This window comes from Pongo pygmaeus, chromosome 8 (assembly GCF_028885625.2).
Source record: "Pongo pygmaeus isolate AG05252 chromosome 8, NHGRI_mPonPyg2-v2.0_pri, whole genome shotgun sequence".
In the NCBI taxonomy this organism is placed as follows: Eukaryota; Metazoa; Chordata; class Mammalia; order Primates; family Hominidae; genus Pongo; species Pongo pygmaeus.
In genome coordinates this window covers 25,047,035-25,074,571 of record NC_072381.2, presented here as the reverse complement: position 1 = coordinate 25,074,571, position 27,537 = coordinate 25,047,035, and the positions used below count along the sequence as shown (strand labels likewise).

Sequence of the window (27,537 nt, the reverse complement as noted above, 5' to 3'; positions counted from 1 at the left end):
CCACCACTTCCTGATGCCCACTCTGAGCCAGGCTGCATTTGGGGCTCAAAAGGGTTAATTTGCCCAAGGCATACACAATCCACAGGATCGGAGCCTGGATTTGAACCCATGTTGTTAAACTCCAAAGCCATGATCTTAACCACTATCCTGTGCTGTCTCCCAGGAGGAGGGTGGTTTTCAAACTTTTTTCAGCATTGAAACATTTTAAGTGATGTCTTCCATAAAACCTCAAAAATAGAGCTGCCCTGGGGATCGCAGAGCAGGAACCTGGTTGTGAGCCACTTTGCCTCATCCACAAACCGAGAGTGGCTCCCAGGTGCCTTCACAGAACTCTGAGCTACATGAAGTGGAAAAAGAAACCACTCTCCTCCCCTGACTACATATGACCGTGACAGACAAAACCCACCTTGCCTGTCCAGAGCCTCCTGGTGATGGTCAGTGGTCAGCATCCACAGAGGCCAAAGCCCAAGAGCATGACTCACAGCTCATGCAGCACTTCCCACGGCCAAAGGGCCAGCAGCGCGGTCCTATTTTCTTTTCTTTTCTTTTTTTTTTATTTTGAGATTGAGTCTAGCTCTGTCGCCAGTCTGGAGTTCACCAGCGCAATCTTGGCTCACTGCAACCTCCGGCTCCCAGGTTCAAGCAATTCTCCTGCCTCAGCCTCCCAAGTAGGTGGGGTTACAGGCACATGCCGCCACGCCCAGCTAATTTTTGTATTTTTTTGGTAGAGACGGGGTTTCATCTTGTTAGCCAAGCTGGTCTCCATCTCCTGACCTCATGATCCCCCCACCTCGGCCTCCCAAAGTGCTGGGATTACAGGTGTGAGCCACCGCATCTAGGCTTGAAAATAGGCCAACGTGGTCCTATTTTCAGGACCACAGTAATGTTATCAGGAGAGAAGCAGTTTCTGCACCTCCTCTGCCTTGACCCAAGCACATTCCAATAGACGTCATAATGTGACAAACTGTGGGTGCCCATGGTGAGCACTGCTACCGCCAGCATTGCCAAGTTGATTTGTATCGATTTGTGTCATTTCCCTGAAGTTCAACATAATGGTCAAACAGGAGGGCTCTGCTATGGGGCAGACCTGGGTTCACATTTAGGCTCTGCCAATTACTGAGTGAGCTCGGACCAACTATTTAATTAAGATTCCATTTTCTCATCTAGAAAATGAGATCAAATAAGTACAACTCTGCACAGTATCCATCACTATAAAGGTTAGACTAGTTATTATTATTACTATTATAAGCTAATGAAATATATTCTTCTAGTTACAAGAAAATGAAGCTGGGCACGGTGGCCTACGCCTGCAGTTCCAGCACTTTGGGAGGCTGAGGCAGGAGGATCACTTGAGGCCAGGAGTTTGAGACCAGCCTGGGCAACCTATTGAGACCCTGTCTCTACAAAACAAACAAACAAACAAACAAAGAAAACACTAACTGGTTGTGGTGGCACTCACCTGTAGTCCCAGCTACTTGGGAGGCCTAAACAGGATTGCTTGAGTGCAGGAGCTCAAGGCTGCAGTGAGCTATGGTTGCATCACTGCACTCTGCCCAGGCAACAGAGCAAGACCCTGTAGAAGAGAGAAAGAAAGAGAGAAAGGAGGAATGAAGGAAGGAAAGAAGGAAGGAAGGAAAGAAAGAAGAGAGAGAGAGAAAGAACGAGAGAAAAGAAAAGAATCAGTGTTTTCAAAAACTGTATGACTATACATTTCTATCTAGTTATTAAGAGATGGACTCATGAAGACTTTTTTTTTTAAGTTTGGATACCTTCCTTTTAAATTGTGCTTGAATTTCAAGTGAGTTTTCATTCTCAAATATATAACATTATGTAACATAGGATGTGCTACTTCTATTTTTCTTTCAGTCAGGTGTGCTATTACAAAGACTGATGCGGTATGAGCAAAATTTGGGTGGATTGTCTTATCTACAGAGAGCTAGATCCCAGGGTTTTAAGAGAACTTAGAAACTCTTTCTCCTCATACTCCTCAGCCAAATACAAACTGGAGTGATAAAAATCAAACATTTTATGTGGCAGGTTTGAAAATCATTCATGTATCCTTAATATGTACCCATGCTTGCCAGTGGTACCAAAATTGGCTTTTAGGTCTTTAATGCCCCAGAAATAGGAATCTAAAATGCCAGTTTTCTACTGAAGAATACTGACTTTATTGCCACTTGCCTTGTGAAATACCCCAGTCTCTTTCTGCTTGTGGACCAGTGGATTTATCATACGCACAATTTGTTACTAAATTTGAATTGTTGAGTTAGGAGTGCTTGAGAAATATGTGACTGCAGACCAGGACTGTGTCACCTACTTGGCCTCGGTGTCATTTTCCCATAAGAATCATGAAAAGATTATTTTTTCTGTTTCTGTGAAGAATGTCACTTGTATACGAATGGTCAATAGGTACATGAAAAAATGCCCAATGTCACCAGTCTTCAGGGAAATGCAAATCAAAACCAGATGGGATACCACTTCACACCCACTAGAAGGGCTATTATGAAAAAGACAAAAAATAAATCACAAATGCTGATGAGGATGGAGAGAAGGGAGACCCTTATACACTGTTTTTGGGAATGTAGCATAGCTGCTATGGCGAACAGTATGGGGGTTCCTCAAAAAATTAAAAATAGAACTACTAGGTCAGTTGCAATGGCTCATGCCTGTAATCCCAGCACTTTGGGAGGCCAAAGTGGGTGGATTGCTTGAGCCCAGGAGTTCAAGATCAGCCTGGGCAACATAATGAGATCCCGTTTCTTAAAAAAAAAAAAAAAAAAAAAAAAAAAAAAAAAAAATAGAACTACCATATGATCCAGCAATCCCACTACTGGGCATTTATCCAAAGGAAACAAAATCAGTATGTCAAAGGCATACCTGCTCTCCCATGTTTATTGCAGCATGACTCACTATAATAGCCAAACTAAGTGTGCATCAACAGATGAATGAAGATGATGTGGTAGATACACACTCAGCCATTAAAAATAATGAAATCTTGTCCTTTGTGACAACATAGACAAACCTGGAGGAGGTTATGTTAAGTGGCCTGAGAACTCTAGCAGGACAGTAAGCTGAGGCAATCATAGGACCCACCTTATTTATCTGTCTTGCAAGGATTTCTGTCCTTTATTGCTTGATGTCTAGTATCTTGAAACTGTTGTTTCATATATTTTGTCTCTTTTGTTGCTGTTAATGAGACAAGTTCTCACTCTGTTGCCCATGCTGGAATGCAGTGGCACGATTACAGCTCACTGCAGCCTCCTGGGCTCAAGCAATCCTCACACCTCAGCCTCCCGAGTAGCTGGGACAACAGCTAATTTTTTTTTTTTTTAAGAGACTGGGTTTCATGTTGCCTTGGCTGGTCTTGAAGTCCTGAGCTCAAGCCATCATCCTGCCTCAGCTCCCCAAAGTGTTGGGATTATGGACATGAGCCACTGCACCCAGCCTGAGCCTGTCTTTTTTATTTTTAAGGAAAGAGAATAAATCTGGTCTTTGTTACTCCATCTAGGCAAGAAGCAGAAGTCACAGAGGCTTATCCAAAGTATAATGACATTTTTAAACTACAGCAATAAAAGTCATTCCCTTCAAATCATTTAAAATTAAAAAACAAGGTTTTGTTATATTAGGAAACAGTTTTATAAACTGCATTAGGCTAAGGGTATATATCCTGTATATGTAAGGATATACACCCATACTCAGTGGAGTTTCATGATATATCATGAATTTTACAGCAAATGAAATTTACATGATCACAAGAATAAATCAATTCTGAATAAGTTACTGAAATTTCTAACACCAATTGTCATTTTCTGTGTAGCTTCAACCCTTGGCATAACTGGTCAGTAAATACAAAATTGGGTCCTTTTATGACTATGCCCGAAGTACATTGGATTTGGGTTTAACTCTCCCCACCTTCCTGAGAATTTCTCAGGGTTCCCAGATGGGTCCTCCCTTGCATCCACAAATGAGCCTGTCAGCTGCAGTTACCACGGAGCATCTGCCACCTCCTCCGCCAATCCCTGCTGCAGTTCCTGCTTTTCCTGGTTCTCCCTGAGAAGCCTCTTCTAGGATCCTTAGTGAAGCCTTTGCTGATGGCACCTTTTGAGGGAGTGCCCATGTAAATGCCAAGGGCTGCCCAAAGCTGCCAGGCAGGGCTAGGTTTCTTACAGAGGCAGGTGACCCTGGACAGTTCTGAATATAACCTGCTTCTGGCCTTTAACTCCTCCCAGGATCTTACAGTCTCTGATGAAAGCAGTTCAATCAATTTATGGGCAAAGGAGCCAGACAAGGAACAGAGTTCATACAGCCCTCACTCCTGTTCCCTCTTCCCTGCTACCCTGACTCAGTCAAACTTCTCCTCCCTCCCTTACAAAACAGAAGCCCTCATGCTCATCAGCCAACGACCAGAAATATTTGATGGGGGCAGAGGGAGGGAAGAGTAGATGTTTTATGTGCTAGCAATATCTGAATGCAAAAATTGGACAACCCACGTGCCTTGTTCCACAGCCACTGGCCCTTGCTAGGCCATGTAGTGTGGATGTGCCTGACATTTGGAGCTCAGTGGTTACCCAGTATGCAGCCTCAGTGGAATGTCTCATTGAGGAGCTGTTCTTAGATCCTCCCACAAAAACCTAAGAGCAGAGGTCATCTTCCCCAGGTGATTTTGCATTGCTCATCAGCAGCCTAGACTATGGTACTCAATAGTAGCTTCTGATATCGAACCTCACATTTCTCATGCTCAAAGAAGGCACAACCTAAGTCAGACACAGCTGTGGTTGGCTTCCTTCTCCCACTCCTCTTCCAGGCTTCCGCCAACAAATTGGTACAGCAGAGTCTCATTTCCTTAGGGGTCCTGGAACTTCCTTTTCACTGTGATTACAAAAACATTTATTAGAGGATACATTTATTCCTCAGCACATTAATGGAGTCCAGATTCTGCTTGGATAATATGGACAGACAGATGTGCAGTGTTTTGTGCTACTCTTAGATGAGCAACGCTGTTTACACAGAATTTGCCCGAGACCACCCAACTCATCTCACATGTAGCCTCCAGCTTTCCAAGCCCTTAGCCTCCAGAGGAAAAGAAAAAATTTAATAACTCAGCACCCCACCCAGTTTTGAAGACATGACTTAATACTGAAGGAATTTGCAAGCCTGCACTGCCAATCAACATGCCTACATCAAATAAGCCATCTTTTCTTATTCTGAAAAATGGAAGGTGGTTCTAGAAACATTCTGCTCTCTGACTTTCTTCCACAGTGTTCGTGTCTCATTTGAGACCTGGAGAAGTCTGAACAAAGACCTTAAGCCTAAAAAGTAATAACAATGCATGAAACACTTGACATTTGCCCTTCAAATCTTCCACTTTCTATCTCACATCAATTGCCTTTTCCCCTTAGCTCTATATTATGCCTAATGATATTGTTAATAATTTTTTGCATAAAGTTTCTTACATTTTTCCTAGCATTTGCATATATCAGTAATTTGTTGGCTTCTTATGTAACTTTGAGAAGTGGGTAAGGTGGTGTCTTAGTCCGTACAGGCTGCTGTAACAAAATACCATAGACTGGGTGGCTTATAAACAACAGAGATTTCTTTCTCATGGTTCTGGAGTCTGGGAATTCCCAGATCAAGGCGCTGGCAGATTCAATGTGTGGTGAGGGCCCACTTTCAGATGAGATCGGGCGTGTTCTAGGTGGTATGGCCATAGACGAGGTCCCACTTTCATGTCCATAGATGGTGCCTTCTTGCCATGTCCTCACTTGGCGGAAGGGGCAAGCAAGCTCTTTGGGGTCTCTTTTCTAAAGGCACTAATCTCAATTCACGAGGGCTCAGCCTTCATGACCTAATCACCCCCCAAAGTCCCCACCTCCTAGTAGCATGGTGATTCTATTTCAACATCTGAATTTTGGGCAGGGTTGGGGAGAGGGGTAACAAACATTCAGACCATAACAGGCAGGTGGTAGCAGCATTTCCATTTTCCAGATGAAGTAAATGAGAAATCAAGTGAGTTTGCCACAGTGTCCCAGAAAGTAACTGGTTAAGTCAATTATTCCGGCTGATCATAATAATTTCTTTTTCCACATTGCACCTGGAAACCATTGCCTGCTTTTAAGTTTTGTTGTGTTGAGTTACGTAGAGATACCACCACATTATTGATGTATATTATATATTATGTTACTTTACGGCTTACCAAGACCTAAGGGTACATTGATGCCTTTTCTTTCTAAGCCCTATCTGAATTTGGTCAGTGATTTGTATAGAAAATGTGAACCCAGTAAATAACATTCTAGTGTTTTTCTATAAACACCAACAAATTTTAGCTACATGAATGACAGCTACTCATAGAATTAAAAGGCAGCAAAGCTTGGGAGAGTGGAAAAAGTATTGGAATAAAAGCTAAGACACACAGTGCCAGGTCTGGTTTTGTCCTTAATTCACTTCCATGTCCGCTCCCTTCCCTTTTACAGATAATACAAGAGGCAAATTCAATCCAATAGACATTTATCAAGGGCCTATTGGGTAAAGCACTTTACATATGACATTTAAATTAAACCTCACAACAACCCAAATGGGTAGGTGTCACTGTACTCATTTTCTAGAAGAGAAGACTAACATCAGGGAGCTTAAGACAGGGGCAGGGCAGGGTCTGAGCTGCTCCTTGAACCCTACACCATGTTCCTTTCTATGTCCAAGGCCCTGTTCAGTGTTAAGGAACCTTGAAGGAGATAGGTGTAAAGTCCCTATCCTCGAGCTGCTTTCAAAACAGCAGAAGTGGGCCTGGTGCAGAGGCTCACACCTGTAGTCCCAGCATTTTGGGAGGCCAAGGCATGAGGACCACTTGAGCCCAGGAGTTTGTGACCAACCTGGACGACACAGCAAGGCCCTGTCTCTATAGAGATACAAAAATTAGTCAGTCCCAGTAACTCAGGAGGCTGAAGCAGGAAGATTGCTTGAGCCCGGGAGTTTGAGACCAGCCTAAGCAATATAGTGAGACCCTGTCTCTACAAAAACTACAAAAATTTAAAATTTAAAAAACACAGAAGTGAACAGATGCATATGCAGTGAACAAGGGGTAGCTGATATAACAAGGAAGTAACCAGTGCTGCCTGAACGGGTGCTACATGCAAAGGAAGTGGGTTGGCTGGAGAGATCACTTCTGGCCAACAGTTGTGGTGGGGTGAGGTTCAGGTGATAGTTTATAATGAAAGTGGAACTTAATTTGGATATCTAAGCATGATTATGATTTTGACAGGCAGAGATGTGACAGAGAGCCATGCTGGATAGAGGGTGTATTAGTCCGTTCTCATTCTGCTATAAGGACATACTGAGACTGGGTAATTCATAAAGGAAAGAGGTTTAATTGACTCACAGTTCTGCAGGGCTGGGGAGACCTCAGGAAACTTAGTCATGGCAGAAAGGGAAGCAAACACATCCTTCTTCATATGGTAGCAGCAAGGAGAAGTGCAGAGCGAAGGGAGGTGGGGGAAGCCCTTATAAAACCATCAGATCTCGTGAGAACTCACTATGATGAGAACAACATGGAGGTTGTTCTCCATGATAATTGAATCACCATGATTCTCCACCAGGTCCCTCCCGTGACACGTGGGGATTATGAGAACTACAGTTTAAGATGAGATTTGGGTGGGGACACAGCTAAACCCTATTAGAAGGAGTATTAACAAGATACAAAGATGTAAAATACAAAGATGGTAAAATGCAGGATACGCACTAGATTTAGCCCGCAAGTTGATGTGTGTGGCACATAGACCCTGGCTACTCAAAGGGTGGCCTGTGGACCTGCAGCACCCCCATCACCTGGGAGCTAGTTAGAAATGCATAAAAAATTAGCTGGGCATGGTGGCACACACCTGCAATCCCAGCTACTCTGGAGGCTGAGGCAGGAGGATCTCTTGAGCCCAGGAGTTCGAGGCTGCAGTGAGCTATGATAGCACCATTGCACCCCAGCTTGGGCAACATGAGACCCCGAGTGTAAGGAGGTAAAAAAAGAAAGAAATGCAGACTCTCAGGCCCCACCCCACACATACAGAATCACAATCTGCACAAGTGATCCACGCACAGTGGAACACACTGGAGTGCAGGTCATACTGAAAGGCAGATTGTGATCAGGCCAGTAGAGAAGCTGCCGAACCTGTTGGTCAGGTGGAGGCTTTGGAGCAAGATGGGGTCATGTGTTAAATCTCCAGCCTGGCTCCAGCAACATCACTTCCCAGCTGTGGGAACTTGGGCGAAGTTACTTAACCAAGTTACTTAAATTGGGGTGATAACAGTACCTGTTACTTGCCTCATAATATTTAAAATAGACTTTATTTTTTGGAGTAGTTTTAGCTTCACAGCAAAGCTGTCTGGGAGGTACAGGATTTCTCATATAGCCCCACATAGACTCCTCGCTTATCAACATCCCCTGCCAGAGTTGTACATTTGTTCCAATAAAACCTACATTAACACATCATTATCACCCAAAGTTCATAGTTTGCATTAGGGTTCACTCTTGGTGATGTATATTCTATGAGTTTAGATCTGTATGATGATATCAATCCACTGGAGTAGTATCATACAAGATAGTTTCACTGCCCTGAAAATCCTGTGTTTTTCCTCTTTCTCCCTGCCTCCTACCTAACCCCTGTTGACCACTGATCTTTTTACTGTCTCTGCAGTTTTGCCTTTTCTAGAATGTCATTTAGTTGAAATCTTACAGTGTGTGGCCTTTCAGAATGGCTTCTTTCACTTAGTAATATGCATTTAAGTTTTCTTCATGTCTTTTTATGGCTTGATAGCTCTTATTCTTATTTGCACTGAATAGTAATACATTGCATAGATGCATCATAGTTCATTCATCCATTCACCTACTGAAGGACCTCTGGGTTGCTTCCATAGTTTAGCAATTACAAATAAAGCTGCTGGCCAGGCGTGGTGGCTCATGCCTGTAACCCCAGCACTTGGGAAGCCGAGGCAGGCAGATCACTTGAGGTCAGGAGCTTGAGACCAGCCTGGCCAATGTGGTGAAACCTCATCTCTACTAAAAATAAAAAAATTAGCCTGGCATGATGCGCACACCTGTAATCCCAGCTACTCAGGAGGCTGAGGCAGGAGAATCACTTGAACCTGGGAGGCAGAGGTTACTGTGAGCCAAGGTCATGCCACTGCACTCCATCCTGGGCAACAGAGCAAGACTCCGCCTCAAAATAAATAAATAAATAAAGCTGCTAGAAACATCTAGGTAACTTTTTGCAGACATAAGTTTTCAACTCATTTGGATAAATATTAAGGAGTGTGATTGCTGGATCTTACCTCATAGGACTGTGTTAGGATTCATGTAAGTAATGTGCTTACAAATGTGCCAGGCACTTGGTAAATTTAAATGCTCAGTAAATAATTCTGAGAGTCAGGCTTGCCCCTAACATTTACGGGTCCCAGGACAAGAATACAAAGGCAGACCCACATACCCTTTGCCGAAATAGTTAAGGTTTTGAAACTTGATAGCTTTGTTCATGGCCAAGCTCAGGTTTTCACTCGACCTGGAGATTGACTAAAGGAGCCAGGCTCATCCCTATAGGCTGCAAGCCTGGGCAGACCATGGTATTTACTGGGCAAGGCTGGGCATGAGCTGAAGACAGGGCTCCCAGGTGGGAACAGGACCCTCCTGCACCCTGGATGGGACTGACCCAGGAAGCTCTTAATAGCGCTGGGAATCCTGGGTCCTTCTCCTCCATGTCCCTCTTTTCCAACTCAGATGCCTCCAAGACTATACCTTCTGAGCCAAGGGGCTGAAGGGAGCGTCATTATCTGGGGAGGCTGTCCTGCTGAGACCCCTACCCTGGGTGATTTAGGGGGGCCAATATCCCCTTCTCTTTGCCTGTTTCCCCAGGTAGGCTATTCTTTTCTCCACCACTGCCCCTAACTCTACCCTGCAAAGAGGAGGGGAGGCCTACTTCAGCATACATGTCCTCTTGAATAATTCCATTAGCTCAATCTGTTACAGAACTTTCTAAAGAAAATTTTCTTTATAAAACCAAAAAGAAAAACAGCAACAATAAATGTCTTTGTGTTTTGGTATTTGTGATATGCAGGGCTCCTCTTGCCTGGCTCTGCGGGTGGCTCTGCCCATTGTTATGACAAAACCAGACTTTTGCAGGCATGGGAATCTTCAGAAATATTTTGAGCTGAGAAGTGACATACAGAGCTCAACTTTTTGGGCCCAAATACGGTTAGCATGGAAATGAAGATAGACTCAGTCAAATGCTGGAAGGTGGGTGAGTGTTCTAGAAGTTTCCATGGCTCCGTGGCACAGAATCTGCTGCCACTTCTCTCCCTGGGCCCTTCCTCAACATCATGTCGTCCTCCTGGCAATCTTAAAACAGTTTCATGAGAGCTAGTTTAAGATGTTGTTACTTTTGAACAGTCATTTTCATTTAATTATTTAAGTGATAATTCTAAATCTTCCTTTTTTTTTTTTTTTTTTAATAATTGTGTGGAGAAAATGGTCTCTTGGCCGGGCACTGTGGCTCACACCTGTAATCCCAGCACTTTGGGACGCCGAGGCAGGTGGATCACCTGAGGTCAGGAGTTCTAAACCAGCCTAGCCAATATGGCAAAACCCCATCTCTACTAAAATATAAAAATATACAAAAATTAGCCAGGCATGGTGGTGCATGCCTGTAGTCCCAGCTACTCGGGAGGCTGAGGCAAGAGAATCGCTTGAACCCAGATGATGAAGGTTGCAGTGAGCCAAGATCGCGCCACTGCACTCCAGCCTGGGCAACAGAGCGAGATTCTGTCTAAAAAAAAAAAAGAAATGATCACTGCTAGGATATCATCAACTACATTTTAAAACATAAACTTTGCTGGAGTCTTTGGGGTCATTCAGATGTGTCAAGAGGCTCCGCGTGTTTGTCCTTCTGCCTCACGATTTAAAAACATAATTTAAATCAAAACAAGAAGTCCATACCAAGGTTCAAAACAGAAGGATATCCTGCTTCAAGGTTTCAAACAAAGTTCATGTAAAGCAATGCGGCTGAATCTGTTTTTAAACTGAGTTTCCTCTTTTCCTGGGGTCATCTATAACTAAACTGAAATAAAGATCCATTCCCTCCTCTCCTCCCCTTTTTCCTTTTTCGTAGTGGCCTTTCTTTCTTCCCACTAGCCTGTAGCTTCTCCACATCATTGTGTCCCTCCTTCTAACCCATCCTCCCTTTATTTCTCATAAAGAAAAGTGCCTTTCTCTGTGCAGTGGGGATTACGCTTAGCTAACCAGGACCCCTCTTGGAAACTGGGTGGAGTAGAATACCAATCACAATACAGTGATTAATCATTGTCATTAAACAGAAAGCCATTTTGTCTTAGAAGAAAGTCACATCATGTTTGGAGAGTTAGGCACACCAAAGTGAGGAAATGCAAGATGAATGTGTACTTTCAAATGAACTAAATTGTACAGGTGAACATATATATATAATATTTATATTATATTATATTATTTATAATTAGAATACATTTATATTTATATTCTATATGTTTATATATAAATATTGGTATATATAAATTATGTATATATGTTTATATATAAACATATTTGTATATATGTAATTACATATATATAGATAAAATTTTTTTCCTGGCTAAAATTGCTAGTTTCACATGAAAACTGTATCCTTTACTCATTATCCAATGAACTACTGGTATTAAAATATCAAGAATTCATATTTTTATATTTTCAATGTTCAGAATTCACGTGGCTTTTTGCATTTAGGGTTTTTTTTACTTTTTTTATTTTTTTTTAACATTTTGAGGATGTTGGGCGTGGTGGCACACGCCTATAGTCCCAGCTACTTGGGAGGCTGAGGTGGGAGGATCACTTGAGCCCAGGAGTCTGAGACCAGCCTGGGAAACATAGTGAGACCCCCATCTCTAAAAAAAAAATAAAAATAAAAAGTATATATTAAACAGGCTTTTCAGGAACTGAGATAATAAAATAATAGTAATAAGAATAAAGACATGTAGTTTGGGTGGGAATCACTCAGACATAACAGGAAGTGTTGCTTGCCAACATTTTGTGGCTAAAGTGGGTGGGGAAGAAGCATTAAAAATACAGCTAACATGCACGCTTACAAGCTTCAGTCTGGCTCAACAAACGCTGAATGCTGCAACGTGCCAGCCACTGGGGGTACAATTAGGATGAAAGTCGGCTGCTGTGCTGAAAGAGTTTTCATTCCATCGGCAATTGCTACATTCACAGAAAATTTCAGTCGGATGTGCTTTGTTGACATCCAGATATGCATAGTGTGATTGAGGCACCCATGCAGAGGAAGCCAGGGGGAGTCCAGGAAAACTTCCTAGAAGAGATGATGCCTGAGTCTTTCTCTTTTTCTTTTCTTTTCTTTTTTTTTTTTTTTTTTGAGACAGATCTGCTCTGTCACCCAGGCTGGAGTGAAGTGGCAAGATCTCAACTCACTGCAACCTCTGCCTCCCGGATTCAAGTGATTCTCCTGCCTCACCCTCCCTAATAGCTGGGATTACAGGCACGTGCCACCACACCTGGTTAATTTTTGTATTTTTAGTAGACACAGGGTTTTACCATGTTGGCCAGGCTGGTCTCGAACTCCCGACCTCTGGTGATCCACCTGCCTCAGCCTCCCAAAGCTCTGGGATTACAGACGTGAGCCACCATGCCCCGCAAACTGAGCCTTGAAGAAAGAATAAGAATTACCCACTTGAAGAGAGATGGAAAGGTGTGGTATGAGCTATGCCCAGCCAAGACCAAGAACCAAATTGCATTTCCTGTACCCAGAACTCCAGGACCCTCAGTGCAAAACGGTGGTCGGTGTTCATTGGCCATGGTGAGAGGGGTTGCAAGGAATTGGTAATTAACAATGTTTATCAAAATTTGTGGAATATTGACTTTTCCTGTAAACTAGAATGATCATTGAGGTTCTTTTGTTTACAAGTAGTGAATTCTTTTTTAAATTCCCACAAGCTAAAATGGTGGATTTATAGAAAGGAGTTGACCTGATCCCCAAGATAAAAATGCAGCCAGACCTGGAAAAATATCAGGAACTCCATGCTCATGTTCTACCACAGATCTTCTACCTCCATCCTGCAAAGCAGTTTCAGGATCACTCCATGCCCTGCTTACTGTAAACAGCTTCCTAGAAAAACCAACATGAGTCCAGGGAGAGCCAATAAGTACAAACGTGGGTCAGAGCATGATCTCCAGGTGACCACTGTCCATTGAGAAAAAAAGGATGAAAACAGCAAAGTGGGACCAGGTGTTTTGGAAGGCCAAGGCGAGAGGATCACCTGAGGCCAGGAATTCAAGACCAGCCTGGTCAACAGAGTAAGACCCCATCTCTAAAAATAAAAATAAAAAAAATCAGCTGGGTGTGGTGGTGCACATCTGTAGTCCCAGCTACTTGGGGAGCTGAAGTGGGAGATCGCTTGAGCCCAGGAGTTTGAGGTTGCAGTAAGCTATGATTGCACCACTGCTTTCCCACGTGGATGACAGAGTCAGGCTCTGAGAAAGAAAGAAAGAAAAAGGAAAGAAAGAAAGAAGAAAGAAAGAAAGAAAGGAAGAAAGGAGGGAGGGAGGGAGGGAGGGAAGAAAGAAAGAAAGAAAGAAAGAAGGAAAGGAGGGAGGGAGGAGGGAGGACGGAAAGAAAGAAAGAGAAAGAAGGAAAGAAAGAAAGGAAAGAGAGAAAGAGAGAAAGAAAGGAGGGAGGGAGGGACAGAGAGAAAGAAAGGAAAGAAAGAAAGAAAGAAGAAGGTAGGAAAGAAAGAAAAGGGGAAAGAAAGAGGGAAGAAAGAAAGAGGGAAAGAGAGAGAAAGAAAGAAAGAAAAGAAAGAGAGGGAAAGAAAGAAAAGAAAGAGGGAAAGAAAGAAAGAAAGAGAGAGAGAAAGACATAAAGTGGAATGATGGAAATTTTGCCCACGCAATGGCTCAGTGTAAACATCAGACACTGCAGCATGGGAACTGGGGGTTCACTGAGAAACCCCAAAGGAACACACAGATGAGTGCATTTCCAAGGTGATAGCCAATCAATAGATTGGCACCAGAGGGACAGCAGCCCTTCTTAACCATATGCCTCATGGGGTCAGTCCACCTCAGTAAACCCTAACCACAGAGCACATGGCTTACATGTATGTGTTATCTGCTGTGTGAATGAACAAAGAATAAATCACAAAACCAATGTCAGGAGACTCACACAGATGTGTATCTTTCTTAAGATTAAAGGCAAGACTAAAGACATGGTGAAACCCCATCTCTACTAAAAATACAACAACAACAAAAAATTTAGCCGGGCCTGGTAGCCTGTAATCCCAGCTACTTGGGAGGCTAAGGCAGGAGAATCACTTGAGCCCAGGAGGCAGAGGTTGCAGTGAGCTGAGTTCACGCCACTGCACTCCAGCCTGGTCAACAGTGCAAGACTCTGTCTCAAAAAAGAAAAAAGAAAAAGAAAAAAAAAATACTAAAGGCAGATGTCAAGAAAACAGAGCATACTTTATGTACTATTTATTATAAAATGCCAGGCACTTTTCTAAGTGCTTAATACGTACTAATTCATTTAATCCTCCCTATGCTCCTATGAAGTAGGAACTCTGAATATACTCTTTTTATTCATAGGGAAACTGAAGCGCTGAAAGGTTAGGTAACTTCCTCAAAGTCAGTGCACAAAAAGTGGAGCTGTGGCCAGAACCCAGGCAGCCTGGTCCCTGAATTCCTGAGACGCCAGCTGCCTATTCGCTTGGTCTCCACATTCTCCCTTCTCCCGACTCACCCCACAGAGATTGCAAGCATGAGTTTCTCCACAAAAACAATCTAAGCACCAAATGGGTATTTAAATGAACAGGAAACTGAAAAGAAGGTAAGTTGATTTCAAGGAATAAAAACATTAACACGATATTAGGTTGGTGCAAAAGTAATTGCAGTCCTTGCCATTTGAAAAAAGGCAAAAACTACAGTTACTTTTGCACCCACCTAATAGTTTTCAAACTTTTGGGTTTTTTGATAGCAGAACATTTCCTCCCCAGTGTCTTCTTTAGAATTCAGTAAATACAGCCAGGCACGGTGGCTCATTCTTGTAATCCCAACACTTTGGGAGGCCGAGGCAGGCGGATCATCTGAGGTCAGGAGTTCCAGACCAGCCTAGCCGACATGGTGAAACCCTATCTCTCTACTAAAAATACAAAAATCAGCCAGGCATGGTGGCACGCGCCTGTAATCCTAGTTACTTGGGAGGCTGAGGCAGGAGAATTGCTTGATCCCGGGAGGCAGAGGTTGCAGTGAGCCAAGGTTGCACCACTGCACTGCAGCCTGGGTAACAAGAGCGAAACCCTATCTCAAAAAAGAAAAAAAAAATTCAATAAATACAACAGAGACGGGTAGAACAGCTCTGGTGGAAGCAAGGGACAGTGCTAGAGCTTCACTGACTCTGGCTCTGCATCAACTTCCACTTTGGCTCCCTGCAGCTTAAAAGACTGAGGGACTCAATTACAAGTTACATCTCACATCAACCACTGATTGGAAAACGAATACTGGAATCAATTCACCTGTCCTTATTATCTGAGCTGGTATCAAATGCTCAGAGTTTTGAAAAAAATCAATTCGAGCCATTTGCAACATTTTAATTAGGAGTTCTCCAGCTTGATCATTAAATCATCTTATAATGAAATGTTTCTGACTCTGTTTTGCATCTCTGTCCATTTGATAGAGTATCAGCGACCTCTCTGAGCACAGGAGAATAGCTGAGAGGAAGGATTAGGATGAAAAAAGGGGAAAAGCAAAGTTAAGGCCTCTGTGGGGGTGGAGAATATTGAGAGCCTTTGTGTAGAGATTTTGAAGCAAGTTGCGCTCTGACTCTTGAAATGAATGGCTTACAGGATGGTTCTCTTGTTTATTTGTTTTCTTTACTTTTCCTCTTCTGGTTCCTCAAAAGGACAGGATATTTAGGATATTTATTCTTCCTCAGTTTGTTTTTTTCCTGAACGTTCTCAAAGCAGTCCAAATTGTCTGTTTGGTGAGGAATCGTCTCCCCTGCTGCGCTATCTGGCATGCTCTATGGAGTACCTAGAGACCAGGTCACCTAATATTTCCAAAATAGTTTTTCCAAAGATGCGTGACTAAAGGTCAGAGGTTTCCTTTTGTATTTAAGTAAATCCACACATCCTCTGCCACCAGCATTCCTATGGAGAAGTTGATTTCTCCTGTCCATTTCAACTTATGCCTCTGACTTCACTGATGCAGCCAGATCCTGCACCCCTTGGTGTTCCTCTCCAGGGAGGACCTACTATGTGCTTCTTTCCTCCAGGAATACTGGGGAGGGCCAGGTGCTACACAAGAATGTTGTGCAGTCAGGCGAATCTAGGATTGAACTGGGCTCGTTCGCTTACCAGCAGCACCTCTTTGGGAAAGTTTCTATCTTTTTTTTTTAGACAGAGTCTTGCTCTGTCGCCCAGGCTGGGGTGCAGTGGTGCAATCTTGGCTCACCACAACCTCCACCTCCCAGGTTCAAGCGATTCTCCCACCTCAGCCTCCTGAGTAGCTGGAATTGCAGGCACGTGCCACCACGCCAGGCTACTTTTTGTATTTTTAGTAGAGATGGGGTTTCACCATGTTGGCCAGGCTGGTCTTAACCTCAAGTGATCCACCCGCCTCGGCCTCCCGAAGTGCTGGGATTACAGGCGTGAACCACCACACCCAGCCCTCTTTGGGAAAGTTTCTTAAACTCTTATTGTCTCTGTTTCTTCATTTGCAAATTGGAGATTAAATAATACCTATTCTGGCCAGGCACAGTGGCTCACGCGTGTAATCCCAGCACTTTGGGAGGCTGAGGCAGGCAGATTGCTTGAGGCCAGGAGTTCAAGACCAGCCTGACCAACATGGTGAAACGCCGTCTCTATTAAAAATACAAAAATTAGCCCGTCATGGTGGCGCACGCCTGCAATCCCAGCTACTCAGGAGGGTGAAGTGGGAGAATCGCTTGAATTGGGGAGGTGGAGGTTGCAGTGAGCCAAGATTGTACCACTGCACTCCAGCCTGTGCAACAGAGCAAGACTCTGTCTCAAAAATAAAATAAAACAAATAAAACTATTTCTGAGCTCTACTGAACATTAGTGAAACAGCTAAATCCATTTATATACAGAATCTTCTAGTGCATAGAAAAACCAACTTATTACATGAAGCTAGCATAACTTTGCTTTAAAAATACACAAAGGTAGCAAAAGAAAATAAAACAATGGACCAATCTGACTTATAATATTTTATTTGGGATTGTTCATCTATCTTCAAACCAGTGACGTTCATTAAAAACACACAAACGTCAATCCAAGAAATATAGGATGATTTTGAACCATTAGAAAAATATCATGGTTAGGCCTGGCGGGATGGCTCACGGCCATAATCCCAGCGATTGCAAGGCTAAGTCAAGAGGATCACTGTAGCCCAGTTGTTTGAGACCAGCTTGACCAAAATAGTGAGACCCAATCTCTACTGAAAAAAAATAATTAGCCGGGCATGGTGGTATGTGCCTGATCAAGGAAGAGCACTGACTCAGCCGAATAGAGAAAATGAACATCAAAATGCTGGTGGAGGGGACTATCAATGAGAAGTAGGGGGGTCGTGCCACAAATTCCTGGAAGGCTCAGGAGTAGGTTTTTAGAAGGTGAAGTAAGGAGGGAATGGAATGAAAACAACAAGGTTGGTTGAAAGCCTTTGAATGGAGAAGCTGAACCTCTAAGTTTCCTTCACCATCCCAGTGGGAAATAAAAGGCTTATTTTTCTGGAGTGTTTAAACCAGGGGAGCTCTAGACTCCAGTGGAGGACTGAGGAGTAGCCATTTCCTCAGGGGCTGAGTCGAGGAGCGGGGGATTGGGGGAAAGAAGCAAAAGAAATTGGGAGACTGAGGTGGGAGGATTGCTTGGGCCAGGAGTTGGAGACCAGCCTGGGCAATACAGTGAGACTTCATCTCCATAAATAATAAAATAAATAATAATAATTTTTTTTTTTTGAGATGGAGGCTCGCTCTGTCGCCCAGGCTGGAGTACAGTGACGTGACCTCGGCTCACTGCAACCTCCACCTTCCAGGTCCAAGAGATTCTCCTGCCTCAGCCTCCCGAGTAGCTGGGACTATAGGTGTGCACCACCATACCTGGCTAATTTTTGTATTTTTAGTAGACATGGGATTTCACCATATTGGTCAGGCTGGTCTTGAACTCCTGACCTCGTGATCCGCCTGCCTTGGCCTCTCAAAGGGCTGGGATTACAGGTGTCAGCCACTGCCCTTGGCCATAAAATTTTTTAAAAAGAAATTAATCCTGTCTAGCATTTACTGAATGCTAACCATGTGCCAGGTTCTGTTCTAAATGTTCCACATGCATTAATTCAGTTGATCTTTGTACAGCCTACCAGACAGGAAAAAAATGTACAAAAGTAACCAAGACAGTTTTGGGTTTGTTGGGTTTTTTGTTTTGTTTTGTTTTGTTTTGTTTTGTTTTGGTAGAAATGTTGGTTTCACTATGTTGCCCAGGCTGGTCTCAAACTCCTGGGCTCAAGCAATCCTCCTGCCTTAGCCTCCCAAAGTGCCCGCCTCTGCAGGCATGAGCCACCACCCTCAGCCTCAAGGCAATTTTTAAAAAGAACTGAAAAGTGGACTTGCCCTATCAAATATTAAAACATACTAAAAAGCTCTGATAAGTCCATGCATGGTGGCTCACACCTATAATCCTAGCACTTTGGGAGGCCAAGGCAGGAGGATTGCTGGCAGCCAGGAGTTCGAGGGTGCAATGAGCTGTGATTACATCACTGCACTCCAGCCTGGGTGACAGAACAAGACCCAGCCTCTTAAAAAAAAAAAAAACTATGAGAATTATAACAATATGATTTGGGTGTTGGAAATAGATAAGTTAGATTAATTAATTGGACATGTTAGATTAATTAATGTTGAAGTAGACATGTTAGATTAGAAAATTATAGAAACTGACCCTTACATATGAGAATGAAAGATAAGATCAAAATGATGTTTCAAACCAGTAGGGAAAAATAATAATTCCGTAAGTTATATTGGAACAATTGACAATATACCCACTTGGAAGATATAAATTCCAGATGAATTAAGGGCAAATCTAATATTAAAAACATGTATATACATGAAAGGACTGAGAACATTATGCTGAGTGAAATAAGCCAGGCACAGAGTGATAAATACCATATAATTGCATTTATATGTGTAATATAAAAAAGTTGAACTCATAGAAGTAGAGAATAGAACGGTGCTTACCAGAGGCTGGGGGCAGCAGGGAAGAATGGGGAAAAGGGAGAGGTTGGTCAGTGGGTGCAAAGTTACAGGCAGATAGGAGGAATAAGTTCTGGTGTTCTATTGCACAGTACAAAGACTACAATTAATAATAATGTGTATGTCAAAACAGCTAAAAGAGAATTTAAATGTTCTCAACACAAGAAATGATAAATATCTGAAGTGATGGATATGCTAATTAGCCTTATCTGATCATTCCATAATGTAGAAACGTATCGTAACATCACATTGTACCTCATAAATATTGTATTAGTCCATTCTCATGTTGCTAATAACAACACATACCCGAGACTGGGTAATTTATAGAGGAAAGAGGCTTAATTGATTCACAGTTCCACAGGGCTAGGAAAGCCTCAGGAAACCTACAATCATGGTGGAAGGGGAAACAAACATGCCCTTCTTCACATGATGACAGGAAGGAGAAGTGCAGAACGAAGCGGGGGGAAAAGCCCCTTAATGAAACCATCAGATCTCGTGAGAACTCACTCATTATCATGAGACCAGCATGAAGGTAACTGCTGTCATGATTCATTTACCTCCCAGTGGGTCCCTCCCCATGACACATGGGAATTATGAGAACTACAGTTCAAGATGAGATTTGGTGGGGACACAGCCTAACCATATGAAATATATACAGTAATTGTTGGTCAATTAAAAATTTTTTAAAAACATGTTTGTACACTTGGAAGGAGTAAGACTTTCTTAAGTAACACTTGCTTGGTAACATACTCTATGACTTTTAGCACATTATTTAGTTATCTGATGTTTTTTGGTTTTCGGTTTTAATCAGTAGAATGAAGATGAAAATAGTAGAATTACTGTGAAATTTACTCTGATCTGACAGACTATAAATCTCACTGGTTACATTAAACTTTGTGGTTTAGTAGTTGTATTCAATTCTGTATAACCGAGTCCCTGGAAGTACTGAAATTTTAATTTTCCTGCTGCTATTAACAACATATTTAAGTCTAATGTGCAGAAATTCTTCCTATGTTAATTCCTGTATTTCAGCATCTCTAGCAGTGACAAGAAAATTTTCTCCTTTGACATTTTTGACAAGTCCTTAACCACTTTCATGACTACTTGTGAATATCTGATGATATATGAACAAAAACAGCAAAACATCTGTAAATTCTGAATATCCTTTGATTTTTCTCCTTTTGACATCAATTCCCATAAGGAGAAAATCACTGGTTTTATCTAACTTAGTGGACCATTTCAGGATGAGCTAGTGTGTGAAGCCTCTCTCCTTGTCTGCCTGTGCTCCCTCCAACCATCCATGGTAACGAGTGAATGCTTTACCAAGCAGAAGTAAAAATATTTGGCCAGGCATAGTGGTATGCACCTGTAGTCCCAGCTACTTGAGAGGTTGAGGCAGGAGGATCGCTTGAGCCCAGGAGTTTGAGGCAGCAGTGAACTATGATTGCACCACTGCTCTCTAGCCTAGGTGACAGACTGAGACCATGTCTCTTAAAAAAAAAAAAAGGTAAAAAATTATAAGGTCTTTTTTTTTCGTTTGAGCAGCAAGGTAAAAAGACAAACGGTGTTTCATTGTCAAAACTGTCCTACTGGTGGTTTGGCTGTTTTTTCCCTTCCCAGATGACCAACTCCATAACAAAGTAACTGTACCTCTAGATAGAGACTCAGTTACAAGTGAGAGAATCCAATTCAGACCAGCCCAAGAAAATTCCTAAGGGAATTGGCTTGAGGAGCTGGGAAGTCTGAGATTGGATATAGCTTCAGGCCCAGCTGGTTGGCCTGCACTGCGAAGGCCTGGCCCTACCTGAACCACGCGGAATGGACTCCCCCCCAGGAAGAGGGAGGGCCTCTTTAGGAGGAAAGGTGCTGAGCTAGCAAAAGTGACAGCTGTCCACAGCAGTAACTAAAGACGTTTCCTGGTTCAGCATGTAGCACATATGGTGCCTATATTGTCTTTTTCTCCCCAAGGTTATTGTTAGAATCAAGGGATTGCAACATCACAGCATTCTTGCTTGGTCATGAAGCAGACTGCCTGAATATATCGGCTTTGGTTCCTTTAATGTGGGTCGTAATGAGGCTGGGAGACAAGTGGCTGGTTCTGTTTCTTGTTTTGCCTCTGTGTCATTCTATTATGATGGTCACTATGTAACAATCCACTTTGTTTGTTTGTTTGTTTTGTGAGGTTTCATTAGGACGGGATAATATACCATACATAAACATGATGAAAGTAAATGATCATAAACTCTAACAGGATTTGAATGAAAAGTCTTCTAAATATGGCTCTGAGGCCAGGCATGGTGGCACCTCTCTGTAATCCCAGCACTTTGGGAGGCCAAGACAGGAGAATCACTTGGGCTCGGGAGTTCAAGACCAGCCTGGATGACATAGCAAGACCTTTTCTCTACTAAAAATAAAAATAAATTAAGAAAAAAAATTAGCCAGGCACTGTGGTATGTGCCTGTCTGTAGTCTCAGCTACTTGGGAAGCCGAGAGGGGAGGATTGCTTGAGGCTGGGAGATTGAGGCTGCAATGAGCTATGATCAGGCCACTGCACTCCAGCCTGGGCAAAAGTGAGACTCTGTCTCAAAAAAAAAAAAAAAAAAATATATATATATATATATATATACACACACACACACACATATGTGCATATATATTTGTATATATATTTTGTGTATATATATATTTTGTATATTATATGTATTTTGTGTATACATATATATACACACACATATATAGTTCTGAGTGTCATATTCTTAAGACTGCAGAAATTGGCTGAGGCCTCATCATTCATGTCAGAAGGTCTAAGTACAATACTTCTTGATTCATGGCCTGTTAAAATTGCCCTGGATGTCAGATGAGGGGCTGGATCTCCAATGGTAGGGAGTAGCGGAGGCCTCCAGTCTCTCAGGGAACCAGAATCTGACTGTTCTCCACTGCAGATCTTTAATCAGGGCTTGGTGGCAAAGCTGACACATAACTCGGTCCACCCCTAGGTAAGCAAAGCACAGAAGCATGACTGTCTTCTCCAATTTTCTCTGCTCCAGGATAGGCTCAGACACCTTCCAGAGTGTTTTGCTTCATATTAGATTTGTCTGTCCTCTCTCCTCTCTCCCATTCCCCCTGCACACCCAGCCTCTCCCCGCCAGCCATTAGAAAGCTTTGTCTCAAGGGCAGTAGCAGGAGTGTGGCTCTTGGTAACCACAGGCAACCATGAATCCCTATTAGCTATTTGTGCTATATTTGTAAGGCACATTCTGGCCACTAACTGGGTAGACAGGAAAATGTGCTTTAAAGGTTTTCTTGTGCAGTAAAATTGTCTCCCTTTTTTTACTTCTTTTTTGCAGAATGACCAGTCCATGGGTGAGATGCAGATAATCGGAGGCGATGATCTTTCAACGCTGGCTGGAAAGGTTTGTTCATGTAACTGTGCTCAGACCGCATTGATGTCTGGGGGCATCGGTGACCTGCATTTCAGGTCAGCACTCACAGGACATTTCAGACACGCTCCCGGGTTTTCCAATTCATACAAATGGCTGCGTGAATCATTTTAATGATCTCCCCTTTCTAAAACATTCTTTTTAGAATGCTTCCAAGACACCATGCAGACCAAATCTTTCTTCTCCAAGCTTCCTTCCAATCTTATTTCAGACAGCAAAAACCCTTTGCCCACCTTGTTCTAATCCTTTTCTACTCATCTTTCCAGGCACCTTCTGAAAAGGAAGCTTTCCCTTTATTTATTCGTCTGCCTTTTTTTTCTTTTTTCATCCATCCTCCGCACCTAGGCACGTCAGTAAGACATTTACACAGGTTCATTGACATGTACAAAATCTGGGAAGGGAAGAGAAAAGGAACTCTTAAGAGTGCGTTTTCAGCACTTTGCCTTTTTTTCTATTAAAAACAATGTAAACTATTAGATAATAGGAAGAACACCTCCGGTTTTAACTTGGAGTTCCAAATATGCCAGTGCTTAATAATTAAGTGAAAAGACTGTTTAGATTCTAACATAAATACATAAACTGGAAAGAAGAGTTGTTTCCTAACGAAGATGATGTTGGTGGAATGTTACTTGAAATGCACATTTGCTGTGAATAAAAGCAATCCGGAATTTGTTTTTGTTCAGCCGTACTGACCTAGCTTGTATTCCTTATCCCTGAACAGCTTGGCTTTCTAAGTTAAATGGATTAGTCTATTACACAAGCTTAATCTCTCATACTTGTGGTTGTTATTGTTATGCAATGCCCGGGTAGGGAAAAAAATAGCAGCCACATTTAATAAAAATATGTGTAATAATCATAGGATGGCTATAGAGCCACAAGGACTTTTTTTTTTTTTTTTTTTTTTTTTTTTTTTTAGGCAGAGTCTTGCTCTGTCCCCAGGTTGGAGTGCAGTGGCATGATCTCAGCTCACTGCAACCTCCACCTCCTGGTTTCAAATGATTCCCCTGCCTCAGCCTCCCAAGTAGCTGGGATTACAGGCACCTGCCACCATGCCCGGGTAATTTTTGTATTTTTAGTAGAGACGGGGTTTCACCATGTTGGCCAGGCTGGTCTCAAACTCCTGACCTCAAGTGATCCACCTGCTTCCGCTGCCCAAAGTGGAGCCACAAGGACTCTGACTACAAAACAGTGTACTTCCCTCTACTCTGAAGACAGCATAGTAGATCTATGTGTTAAATGGCTATCTAGCAGTAAATTGTGTTCCATAAAAACAGGAATTAACTTGTTGCTGTTAATGCATCACTAAGCCACCATTTGATGTTACTGTTACATTGGTGCATAAAACAACATCCTAGAAAGCTAAAATACTCAAAGTAATTTCCAGAAATTCATAAGTTTTAACGACCCTGGAGTGGTCTTTAGCTAATACGTCATTTTAGCATTTTATTATTGTAGGACACTGCCTTACAGGTTTATTACACAAAAGAAATAGTTTACCTTGTGCTTTTGCTATGCAAAGTGACAACTCTAAAATTCCCAAATGAATGCCAAGAAGAAATTTGCACATAGATGGCTGGGCATGGTGGCTCATGCCTGCAATCCCAGCACTTTCAGAGGCTGAAGTGGGCAGATCATTTGAGGTCAGGAGTTCGAGACCTGCCAGGCCAACATAGCAAAACCCTGTTTCTACTAAAAATACGAAAATTAGCCAGGCATGGTGGTGCACACCTGTAATCCCAGCTACTTGGGAGGCTGAGGAGGAGGATCACTTAAGCCCAAGAGTTAAGGCTGCAGTGAGCTATGATGGCACCAGTGCACTCCAGCCTGGGCGACAGAACAAGACTCTGTCCCTTAAAAAAAGATAATAATAATCTGTATATCCATACCTTGTTTCCACTAGAGCCCTTTCCACAAGTTGCAATGTTTACCTTAGGGCTTATTTTTTATTTGCCTCTCTCCCCAACCAGGAAGTCAGCTTGAAGTGGGCAGAGACCATACCTGGTCCATAACAAATTGGAATAAATATTTGGTGACTGAACAAGTGGATGGTCCTCTTATATAGAAATTAGAAAGAAGTCTTCGATTAATTTGGGGGAAGAGAGGACAGGGCAGAGGGAAATGGTAAATAAGCCCACCTGGTCACACCCAAGGACACACCCACCAGCTGGTTAATTGAGAGGTGGAGAGGAAGGTGCTGAGTGAGGTAGGAGCACCCTCTTTGTTGAGGCAGAAGGGCTTCCTCACAGGAGATTCAAGGGGGACTGAGGAAGTGAATGCAACACAGCTGAGGTGGAACAGTGAAAAAAATTTCACTTAGCTTTTAAAATTTCCTTTTCCTTAAAAAAGATAAAGGCCTTCCAATATGCCTTGGCATAACACCAAATAACCATCAGAAGTAGCCAGAGCCCAGTTTGAACATCACAGCTGTAAATGTTTTAGAAGCTATTGCTGGTGTGAGTCAACGGATCATGTAGGAAGAGGCAATGTATTGTTTGTGGAGTTTTTCAGCTGTAGGGGAACTATTAAAATCCATTTGTTTCCATTCGATAGGTAATAAAAATCATTAGTTGTCACTGGGTTTGGGAAACTTAAATGCCCATTACAGCCCTGGGGAAGGGTTTTTGGTCTTATGGAGTGAGTTTGTTAGCATTTAAGTTATAGTTGCTGCCTTAGAATAGTAGGCTGCTACCATGACTTCTTTGGGTAGCCATTTTCATAAGAAATAAAATACAAGATATGAGTAAGTTTAAAAAAAAAAAGATAAAGGCCTTCATATGAGCCACTCTGTTCACTCATTCTTAATTCAGCCTCTCCATGAAAGGTTATCAATTAAGTTAGATAGAACAAATAAGCCCCACTATTCAATGGCAATGTAGAGTGACGATGGTTAACAGCAATGTGTTGTATATTTCAAAGTAGCTAGAAGACTTGAGATGTTCCCAACACATAGAAATGACAGGCAGTCAAGGCAATGGCTACCCCAAATACACTGACCTGCTCATTACACATTCTGTGCATGTAACAAACACTCATATGTACTCCGTAAATACATAAAACATTGTGTATCAATGAAAAAATAAAATTTTTAAAATAAGGATTGGCAAGATTTTACAGATAAATTTTAGAGGCTCTCCAAAATCTTTCCATCATGCAGAATATACACTAGCTGGAAAAAAAAATGTAAAAGGAAAAGGCACCCAACAGTTAGTGGGTACTTGTTTTAGTGGGTGTAGAAGAAAGTCTGAAACTGCAATAAATATCTGCAGTGGATGAAAGGATTGTTGAGGACAGGAGTTTGAGACCAGCCTGGGCAACATAGTGAGACTGTGTCTCTACAAAAGAAATTTAAAATTTAGCCAGGCATGGTGGTGCACGCCTGTAGTCTCAGCTACTCAGGAGGCTGAGGTGGGTGATCACTTGGGCTCAGGAGGTTGAGGCTGCAGTGATTTCTCCTTTCTCCTGTAGTCATAATACAATTTGTCAGTCATTCAGTAAACTTACATTTAAAGTACATTTATCATCGTGTTATTACTCTGCCAGGAATTTGTTCCCAGGAACACACCTTCTCTTATTTCATGCTTGGCACTCTAAGAAGAGCCCCATAGGTCTTTCCACACAAGACTCTTTCCTTGGATTTAAAGAAATCCAAAGAATGAAGGATTCCTTAGGATTCAGATAGTCTTAGCGAGGGGAGGGTGAGCTTTTGCCTGGAATAGAAGGGTTTGTGACTAACACAGAAGAGAAAGGAAGGGTCTCCCAATGGCAACAGTTGACCCCCAAGCCTCAAGGTACTTCTACATAGCTATCACTGTCTTGTACCCAAAACCAACGATCATTCCCTCCAAATAAATTTTAAAAACCATTAAGCCAGCCAGGCACAGTAGCTCATGCCTATAATCCCAGCACTTTGGGAGACTGAGGCGAGTGGATCACTTGAGGTCAGGAGTTTGAGACCAGCCTGGCCAACATGGCAAGACCCCAGTCTCTACTAAAAATACAAAAATTAGCCAGACGTGATGGCACACACCTCTAATCCCAGCTGAGGCAGGAGAATTGCTTGAACCCTGGAGGCAGAGGTTGCAGTGAGCCAAGATCATGCCACTGCACTCTAGCCTGGGTGACAGAGCAAGACCCTGCCTCAAAAAAAAAAAAAAAAATTAAACCTACAAAAACCCCACCAAAATTTAATACAATACCACAACCTATCCCGCACTAATAATTAGCCCTAATCCTCCATAAATAGGTGACGGCTTCGAAGAAAATTCCACAAAGCCTACAACAAGAATAATACTTAATAAAAATAAAAATATGGAATGGGGTAATCGAGAAAAGAGCAGGATCACTGGACATAAGTGGACCAGCATGACTGAAGGAAATTAATCAAAAATGGGGAAGTAATAGGAAAAAAAAAAACCATAAACACGGGGTTTGGTGTGCAGAATACATTGAAAGTCGCAATGAAGAGCTGAACTTGCTCAGCAAAGCAGACAAGAGACACAGAAGTATTTGAGCAGAGATGACATCATGGAGCTGTGTTTTAGGAAAATGAAACTGACAAGAGGGAAGAATGGCTGAAAGAGGGGAGAGAGCAGTTTGGAGGCGGGCGGGGTGGGCGGAGCCTGCAGGAGCACTTGAACTACAGCAGCCAAGTTAGGGTGGAAGAGAAGGAATCGTGGCATCAGGAGCCGTGACAAGAGTTAAATGAAGGAGGGAGGGCTAGAAAGGATTTTTTAAAATTAAATTTGTGTATGAAAGAACTCTATAAAACATAGGGAAATAGCTCACCTACATAATCT

At 42.5% G+C, this 27,537-nt stretch overlaps 1 protein-coding gene across 4 annotated transcripts in view; it reads left to right on the top strand.

Annotated features, from left to right (window-relative positions):
* PRTFDC1 (phosphoribosyl transferase domain containing 1) overlaps positions 1 to 27,537 on the top strand; it is a 110,378-nt gene that overhangs the window by 64,055 nt on the left and 18,786 nt on the right. For all 4 annotated transcript variants that reach the window (XM_054503513.2, XM_054503514.2, XM_063669681.1 and 1 more), the window contains one exon: positions 22,649 to 22,714. In XM_054503513.2, the coding sequence (XP_054359488.1) occupies positions 22,649 to 22,714 (66 nt within the window). The remainder of the gene's footprint in view (positions 1 to 22,648; positions 22,715 to 27,537) is intronic.